The 9831-nt window shown below is 35.3% G+C and overlaps 1 protein-coding gene across 1 annotated transcript; it reads left to right on the forward strand.

Moving 5' to 3' along the window:
- The first annotated feature begins 514 nt into the window (after positions 1 to 514).
- On the forward strand, positions 515 to 5262 carry VIP (vasoactive intestinal peptide). The gene is made up of 5 exons (XM_054568981.1): positions 515 to 621; positions 2374 to 2496; positions 3439 to 3543; positions 4277 to 4408; positions 5194 to 5262. Exons 1-5 carry the CDS (start codon positions 515 to 517, stop codon positions 5237 to 5239), a joined length of 513 nt encoding a protein of 170 aa, XP_054424956.1. The 3' UTR covers positions 5240 to 5262.
- The last annotated feature ends 4569 nt before the right edge of the window (positions 5263 to 9831 follow it).

Below are 9831 nucleotides of genomic sequence, written 5' to 3' on the forward strand. Positions count from 1 at the left end.
AGTATATACAAAATAATTTTTATACTGATAGATATATACATTATTATGTACATGTACATAATTAAATATACAATAACCTAGTTTTATATTAATCAGATGCAGACTTTTAAAGTAGAAGAAATGACCATTTTTTGGAAGTGGTTTCCTTACTTAAGGAAGACACTAAAATTGGATGCCACATCATTGTCATAGAAAGTGGTCCCCAGGGTTATACCCAGCACTGCAGGAGCGTGCCATCCCTGCTCTACCTGGGCCGACTACGTTTTGCACCCGTGACAGACAGGCGGCAGTTGCAAGAGATCTTGACCTTTATTCCAGCACCTTTCACCAAGAGAAATCCCCTTGATTTGAAAAGTAATAATACGGCAGTTTAACTGTTCCTATAAGATGGATATTAGTTTTTGCAAACTCTCTGCTAGAGCCTTCAGAATTTGCTAGACACTCAGAATTACCTGGGTGGTGACACCTGTGGGGGACACCTGATGTGAAACTCTCTCCCTTTCCATGTGCAGAGATGGAAACCCAGAGGAACTGCCGGCTGCTCCTGCTCCTGCTCCTTTGCAGTGGGCTCTTCTCACGGACAGTGGCGCGGGCTCCCCACGCAGCCCCTTCTGCTCTGGGGTAGGTTCTCTTTCAATTCAGGCTGCTGAATGGTCCTTTGTCATTTCAATGGGAACTCATATCTGTTATTTTGGACAGTTTAATTTTTAAAAATTATGTACTATTTACTAAACCCTTTGTTGACAGTTTTGTCCAACATCAGGTCTGCAGGATTTTTTGAGCCCTGAAATTTCCTCTAAGGGCAAGACAGACAGCCTCGGTGACTAGCTTTATGGACAGGACAGCACACCTTTCCAAACAAGGGGGAAGGAAAATTTGAGCTTCTATTCATTCGAAACCAGTTTTAGAAAAGTAATGAGCTTTTATGCAGCGTCACCTCAGTTCGGATCAGTATCTGATACACAAATAGATATTTACTTGCCTGCCTCATTTAGGTTATTTGTAAGATCAGTCAGTAAAGAACCAAAAGTATAGTAGTTGACTAGTAACATATGTATGCATATATGTATTCATGTTGGAGAGATCTATCTATGCAGAATTAATTTGCCAATATTAAGAATTGTGGAACGATTGGTCTACTGAGACACCCTTGCCCAATGAGTGAACTTTAATGTACATGGTTTTGACCCTTATAAACCCTTACTTTTACTGTCCTCTATGTGGTATTTTATATTTCAGATTCATAGATTATAATGCAACTCATTTAAAGCTTCATCTGAAATAAAAGAAATATACACTTAAAGAAATAAACAGTAAATAAAAGCTACATTAGTTTGATCTTTCATTCCAGTTTACAGGCACCACTGTATCTAGGGGCAAAAATCATCATTTCTTTTTTTTCTTATTTTTTCATTCCTGATTCTTTGTTCAATGTAGTTTTATGCTCAATAGAGTGAATAACCTCTTAATTCTTGGTGTTCTTCATGAAGTATGCTTAAAGTCAGGTCTATGTTGCTTTGATACTAAACAGAATGATTCTGGCTGAATGGTTATATTACCACAATTCAGTAGTCATAAGAATGCTGAAGTTTGCATTGATCGCTTGGCTTCATATTCACAGAGGGTTGCTTGTTACTGACCACCAGCGACTGCATCACCAAAAGACGCACCAGTGCCCAGCAGCCAACACAGCCCTAGGAGGTTTACCCTAACAGAGAAAATATGCATACACATAGGTTTCATGGTGTGCTGGTGTTCAGAATGATCTGTATGCATTTATAAAGAGTCATATCCCATGTGTAGGCATGGCTCTACTTAGTCTTTCAAGTGAAGCATTGTACATCCCTTATTAAAACCCATTAACCCATCAGATTAGAAATCAGAGACCCCACAAAATTCATGGAATTTGAGTTACTACTCAGAGAGGGGTGCTTTGGACTTGATCAATACAGAGAAACATATCACAATAAATGATACTAAACATCAACAAACACACAAGTTGCTCCCATGGTTTATACTGAATATTTAAGAATTTGTCAAAGTGCCTATTTTATATAAAATTTTTCTGCTTGTATAATTTAACTTTGCATTGTGTAGGTATTATCAAAGTAGCATACTTTGCTTAATGCTCTGATAGGGGTGAACTAGGTAGTTCTCATACCTGATGGATACAGCTTGTAAAAGTTATATCTCTTTTGGAGATTAATAAAAATGTATTATTTACAGTCTCAAAAACTACAAAAGCCCATTAATCAGAATAATATATATGTAATATATAATAATACTTCCCACAATTCTGTCTTATTTAAAATGACTGTAAAAGTATGAGCACCACCTTCTGAGAAAAGAATGTATTGTATTATTTTCTAATGTGTTGGGTGACAGATTGCCCTATGAAGGAGCAGATGAACCTGATCAGGCTTCATTAAAAGCAGACACTGACATCTTGCAAAATGCATTAGCTGAAAATGACACACCCTATTATGATGCATCCAGGTGAGTTCATTTTTATGGAGTAGTATTTTGAACACATATTTTGAAATATATGTTTTATTTCCGTGTCTCCATGAAGCTGTTTCTACAGTGTAGCAGTACAGTTTTCCCAGCCTGATTTATTGCTGCTTATACGGCTGGTCACAGCTTTCATGTAGAGAGGTTGTAACAAGCCAGGATAAACAAGTCATTCTCTTGCATTCTGTTACACAAAATGTCAACATGAGAAGTTGCACTAATTCTAATAAAACTTCAGCATTTAGGATTCTAAAAAGGGGGAAGTTTAGGGCAAGAGTTTCATGTCTAGGTAGAGAAAAGATGCCTAATAATAAAAGCTATTCCATCACAGAGCCATTTGTCAGAACAACATTTGAATATAGACAGAGTAGCTCTCTACTGAAGACAAAATATAAACACTTCTTTATCTGGGAATAATAGTTTGTTGATAAGCCCTAAGGTCCTCCCTAGTTTAAGAGATTTTATTTCTAATATTTTGGCAGAAAGAATAGCAAAAGAATAATAAGGGGTTTGCTACAAATCAGGATTGTTTCCCCTTATATCTATCATTATTAAGGGTAGGAGAAATAAAGCACCATGAATAAAGAAATAGAAAGTAATTTAAATATTATATTTCTCCCACCAATATTTCTTAGAGAAGAATTAGTTTTATAAGTTCTATCAGACAGCATTATTTAATGTTGGGACATACTTCTACAAAAGCTAATTTCAAGTTTTTCAAAGTTTGGGGCTGAAAATATAGGATATATTTTGATATAAATGAAAAGAAAATACACATTATTAGGTTACTGGAAAATCTCCTTTAGGAATTAAGTTTTTATGAGAAGCTTTCATAAGCTAATCACTTTCTCTCTTAATGGTGGAGCCCAAATAATAGTTTAGAGAACCATTTCCAAAGTAACGGTTATCCTTTCTTCCTTGTTTTAGGAATGCCAAACATGCTGATGCAGTTTTCACCAATGACTATAGCAGACTCTTGGGTCAACTTTCTGCCAAAAAATACCTTGAGTCTCTTATTGGAAAACGAGTTAGGTAAAGAGAATTTGTTATTTTTATTAAACAGTAGGATTATTTAATCTGAGAATTATGTTTACATTATTAATAATTTACTGATTTTGTTGCAAATTTATAACTTTTATAATGTTCAATTTTATTAAAAATAATTTATATTCTTCAATAAAATATACAAATCCCATGGATTAAGGAAGTAAGACTGTCTGTTAATAAAATCCTCACTGGTTTCTGACATATTTATATTTTTTAGTAGCAATTATTTGTAAATCTTCAATTAAATTGAAGTAGACACAGTAAAAAATAAATAAGACATAGTATAAACTAAAGCAAATTTTAGTGTTAACCATAGCCCTTGTTTTTAACTTCCCACTCAAACCAAGCATTGGAAGATTCTTTCTTTAAACGGTCCATAGGGGAATATTTAGATGATACACTTCAGGTGGCGAGGCTTCTAAAGAAGCATTTATTTATAAAGGACTTTTCCTCCCAGAACACAACTTCAAATATTCCTTTATTTTTTGATAAATTATGTGCACAGTAAATGCAGATTGTGTTTTAAGAAACTCCCAGTAACTTCCATCATATGTTGGATTATTTTTCACTCTCCTATTCTTAGACTCAGGTGTATTTTTTTCAGTATATTTTTGTGATAGAAAATTAGGTGGGTGTTAGAATTTTTATATGACTCCAAGAAAATTGGAACTTTGGTATATTTATCACTTCTTTGATTTATTTTTCTCACATTTTTTAGCAATGACTTCTTTGAAGACCAGGGACCAATCAAACGCCACTCCGATGCAGTCTTCACTGACAACTATACCCGCCTTCGAAAACAAATGGCGGTGAAGAAATACTTGAACTCAATTCTGAATGGAAAGAGGAGGTAAAGAAACAGAAACTAGCTAAAATGAAAAATTATAAGTGCTTTTAAGAATAGAAGCTTCAGAATGGAGACTTACCTATCTGTCTATCTTTCTATCAATTTATACTCTGAAGTACAATTCTCAACCTTGGCTGTCCTTAGACTACCCAGAACTTATTGCTAGGAAATTAGTGCCTTTATGGATATGGTTCTAGCCATTCGTTTTTCCTGAGAGCTCCTTGGTTAATTCTGTTGTGCCTCCAGGGTTTAAAATGATGACTGTAGAGGTGCCTAGTCTGAATTTGGAATCAGGTTTTATCAGAGCTGATGTTTTAAAACATATAAAGCACAATTAGCAATTTGTTATCACATAGAACTCCTTTTATGTGTATTCCAATTCCCTTATTTTACCAAATTAAGTGATGAGTTCTTTTGTCTTCCCAGATTCTGTAAAACCTGGTCTCTCTGGGTTATGTAAATTTGGGAGCACAATAAATACAAAGTGTGGTGTTCTCACTCTTTTAATTTGATTACTTTTGTTTAGATAGTGAGCCAACCCTGGTTGGGTGAGGTCATACAAGACAACTCTCTTTGCTCACCAAATTAAAATTGTGTAAGAATAATTTTAGACCCTTTAAAATTGAAGAATTATTCATAGGTAAGAATTAACCTAAAAGATAATTATTTACCCCTCCAGAGCTCTTTACAGGGCACAGAAAATTGCATAAATTATACATTATCATTTCTTTAGATGCTTTTTCATCTAATGGCCTTAACGTGCACATTTTTCCTTTTTTACTCTACAGCATTGAGGGGGAATCTCCTGACTTTCTTGAAGAGCTAGAAAAATGATGAAAAGGATCTTTGAATAAAGGTGGTGACGACTTCCCAGTGGTGGGTATATCTGTGCATTCTTAACATATTCTTGTAGGAATCATCTAGTTACTTGAATAGGTCAGAGTCACTTGGTAATGTATATATCTTTGACTTTTCACAATGAGACCTCATGTAAGAAGGAAACTGCACAAACTCCCTCAGGTAGAAGGGAACTGCAACCCAGTAAACAGCTTAAAATGATTCATGCAAGGTTCTGATTACATGAAAGAGAAACATCTCAATGAGTAAACAGTTTTGTATGTCCTGGTTTATTCAGACATATTCTTACCTCTCTGTCAAAATATAAAATGGAGAAGACTGACTCACACTAATGAAAAAACTGGCTTTCTGAGAATCAGTCCAGGTTGCTTTTATTAATTTAAGGTTTTTTCTTCACAATTGACTACTAGCATCTCATTTAATTTAAGTGCAGGGAAATGCCACCAAATCACAGCACGGCTTGTTATTGTGAAAATACAGGGCTCCCTGGGTCTAATTGTGTGCCTTTAAACCTAGCAAGCATCATGCAGAAAAAGTGAAAATTACCTTCTTTTAACTATCAAGTGAGTATAGGTACTATGACTCCAGTAGTGTTCACTGTAAAATAATTTTTTGAGTAGAGAAAACATGAACAGTTTTTTCCTTTATTGAGTCATAAACTTGTTTCCACAATTGCTTTTATGTGTACAAGTCATATTTTTTTCTGAGCACATTAGTGCATACATTAGCTCATAAGCATGTATTTCTAATACTTGGCAAGTACTTAAAGAAATTTTACATCTTCACTATCTGAGGTTGGCAACATTTTTCTCTCAAGGTTATAGAGTAAATATTCTTTGTTTTGCAGTCTCTGTGGTTTCTGTTAAAAATAGTCACATCTGCTACTGTAGTGGAATCGTTCTACAAAAAATATGTCAAATGAATGAAAGTAGCTGCATTACAATAAAACTTTATTTATAATACATGAAAGTTGGCTGAATTACAACCCTGAATGGGTCAAGATTAAACTAGACCCAAGCTCAGGCTGAATATAATTCATTGTCTTACTCAGTTCCTGGTTTTTATGAGAATCCTCACTAATGGACAGAGTGTCTAGGAAGATACCTGCACAGTTGGTGGCTTGTGTCCACTGATTACCCTTCACTCCTAAGAGGCATGCATGGTCAGGGGTACTGTGTGTGCCCACTCATGTTCCTAAATGGAGATTTCAGAGAAATGAGCCCTTTTGCTCAAAAAAGTATGGTAATCTCATGTAGTTACTTGAAAATATGTTTACAAAAATATGGTCTCTTCATTACATTATATAATATAGCAGAAACTAAAACATAAAAGAAAATGACTTTGTTTTTTTAATAACGTGTAAGATTAATTATGTGAACTCATTTTCCATTCTTTTTTAAATTTATTTTTTTTAAGATCTTATTTATTTATTTTTTGGAGAAAGGAAGGGAAGGAGAAAGAGGGGGAGAGAGACATCAATGCGTGCTTGCCTCTCGCATGCCCCTTACTGGGGACCTGGCCGGCAACTGAGGCATGTGCCCTAGATTGGGAATCGAACCGACGACTCTTTGATTCTCAGGCTGGCGCTCAATCCACTGAGCCACACCTCCATTCTTTTTTGAATGGATAGCTTTAGACAAATTCTTTTAATAGAAAATCTTGTGGGTCAGCCATCTGTGAAAATTACGAATGGGTAATTATTAGTAACTAACTGATCAGGGAGTCCTTTCACATCCCAGTTCCCTTCCTGACGATCGGGCCTCTGGAAGGTGCCCTCCTGGCATCGCTCGGCATGATCTCCTTCACCGGCTGTTGGCAAGGGCCAAAGAGAAATAGATGTGGGTCTAATAAGTGGATACGTGAATGAAATTGAGATGCCATAAATAAAAATATTTGTATGCTTATATGTTATTTTTCTCTCTTCCAGAATTCTTGAAGCAAATGATAAATGAAGTAATTATGTTTTGAGTTCTACATAAGTAATTCAAGAAAACATCTTCAATATCAAAACCAAATAAATGCTGTGTTGTGAATGTTGTGATTTATTTTAAGCTAATGTAATCACTATGTTGCTTACTTTACAAATATTATTTGAGAGTTCTTAAATTTGTCTTTAACTTGTGAAAATCCTGTAATTTCATATGCTGTGTATCCTTTATAACACAAATATATTTAATGATAAGAAAATACTAGGAGAGTTCTAATTATATGAGACTTTTTGGAAGGGTGATAATAGAGCAAATTGATGTGTTTATTTATAGAGCTTCCTTAAATATTCAGAAGAGTGGAACAGATAATCAGTGTGTCCAAATTTGAATGTGAAGCACTTAGAATGCTGTGTTAAATAAACCTCATAATGTCTAAGAGAGTACAAACCAAGATAAAAAGTCATTCTTCAAAAAAGATTTCTTTTTAAATGTTATGCGATTCCACATTTTTAGGCAACCTTTATTTTGAATGGGATTAAAAATCTCACAAGTTTGGCTCTAAATGCCTATCGTTCTCTTCTGACCTATTGTTTCAATAAAGGAGAATGGCCTATACTTCTGATCTTGGACCGGGCCTTAGTGCTTGTGTAAAGTATGTGTCAAATATAAACTGAAGGGAACATTTGCTTTTCAGTGATAAATATTTTTTTTTGATAATCACTCAAAGAACGCTTTGGTCATACCAGCTTCTATCAGTGCAAGTACATTTGGAGACACAACTATTTTTCCAACATGACTGTAAAAAGTTAAACAGAAAATAAAGATGTTTGATTATCATTGCACACAAGTTCTATCGTTCTGATTCTTTAAATGACACAGTAATAGCTTATTTTCATTCTAAAATTCCAGGCACTAGTTTTTTGTCATGATAGAGGTAGAGTTATATTTGATTTTTGTGTGAGATATGAAAGAGAAAAGGCCAGAGTATTTCCAAAGTATCCACCCAAGCAACTTGAAGGATCATGTTGTTATTAACTAAGATGAAAAAGACGGGGAAAAAAGTTTCCAGAGTAAGAAGAATTTAGATTTGGACATTTGAATGGTGATTTTGAACAGAGTTGAAGATATACATGAGGATTTTTGAGGAGACACTGGGCTGGAGGTAAACTGTTGGTAGACTTCACTAGACAAATGAGATTTAAAGGCACAAGTCATGACAACACCAAGGGACAGGATCTCAACACCTGATCCCTGGGTATGTTCTCTTACTTGGGCTGCCATAACAACATACAACAAACTCAGGGACTTAAAGAGCATAAATTTATTGTCTCACACTCTGGAGGTACAAATCTGAGATTAAGGTGCCTGCAAGGCTTGTTCCTTCTGAAGACTGTGAAGGGAAATCTGATCTCTCTGATTTCTGGTAGTTTCTTGGCAATCTTTGGCTTATAGAGGAATTGCCTCAATTTCTTTCTTAACCTTCACATGGTGGTGTGTGTGTGTGTGTGTGTCTCCAAATTTACTTTTTAGAAAAATACTAGCCATATTGGATTAAGGTCCATGGTAACAATCTTATTTTAACTTCATTACCTCTGTAAGATTATATCTCTAAACAATGTCACATTTTGAGGTACTATGGGTTAAGAGCACAACATATAAAATTTGGGGTGGTCACAATTCAACCCATATCATTAAGGCACTCCAACATTAATGGTCTTGGATGTTGAGGAACAAATGGGGTAAAAAGCAGCTAGTGAAATGGAAATAATTAGGGAAATGTGTAATTCTGGAAAAGCAGTAAAGAAAGTCTTTAAAGGAAGAAGTCCTCTTTAACAGGTTTATAAGTTGCTGCTATGTAAAATAATGTTTACTTATTGGTTTCCTAAACTAGTATTTATAAGGAACCTGCTCTGTGACCAGTACTGTTCTTGGTTCTGATGATAGTGAAGAACACAGACACAAATTCCTGCTCACATGGAGCTTACATTCTATTGAGAAAAATGGATGATAAACAAAATAGCTAAGGAAAAGGCATGTTGTATTAGAAATTAAGTTCTAAGAAGAAAAATTCCTGCAGGCAAAGAGGATATTAAGTGTTCAAATAAAAGGTTGAAATTTCAGATGAGGTTCCTAAAGAAGAGCTCACAAGAAAGTGAATTTGAGTAAAGCCCAAAAAGAAATCAGCTGTGAGTTTCTATTTAAAGATTATTCTAAAACAGAAGGAATTCCACATGCAAAAACCCTTAGATTGGGGCATAGTTCATATTTTGAGGAGTAGAGAGAAGGCCACTTCAGCTGAGGTACCGAGGATGATTAAGATACAATGTAAGAGACAAAGTCAGAGAGGTTGTGAAGAATCAGGCCACATACAACATCATAGGTCCCATTCTGCCTGGCTCTTCTCAATCCTTGAATTTTTCCTTATCTCTTGGCTTTCAGAAAGCTAGCCCTGAACCACAGCCAATGCTGACAGTTCTTGCACTATCTACTGACCCTTTTCAGAGCTGCCTTGTACTTTTCCTTACCTTGTCTGTGAACATGGCCTTTGCCTCTGTGGACCCTAAGAAAAAAAAAGATACCCACCAAGGAGGGCTCCTGGTGGTTTAACTGGGCTCAAATTAGATAGAGAGAGAGAGAGAG

Source organism: Pteronotus mesoamericanus, unplaced genomic scaffold (genome assembly GCF_021234165.1).
Source record: "Pteronotus mesoamericanus isolate MK-2021 breed Mesoamerican mustached bat unplaced genomic scaffold, CSHL_Meso_final contig_20, whole genome shotgun sequence".
Taxonomy (NCBI): domain Eukaryota; kingdom Metazoa; phylum Chordata; class Mammalia; order Chiroptera; family Mormoopidae; genus Pteronotus; species Pteronotus mesoamericanus.

Excerpts from the sequence above, each read along its gene's own strand:
- VIP (XM_054568981.1), top strand. The coding sequence starts at position 515 with ATGGAAACCCAGAGGAACTGCCGGCTGCTCCTGCTCCTGCTCCTTTGC. Across the intron at positions 622-2,373 it reads GCAGCCCCTTCTGCTCTGGG|GTTGGGTGACAGATTGCCCT; the intron begins GTAGGTTCTCTT and ends ATTTTCTAATGT. Across the intron at positions 2,497-3,438 it reads CCCTATTATGATGCATCCAG|GAATGCCAAACATGCTGATG; the intron begins GTGAGTTCATTT and ends TCCTTGTTTTAG.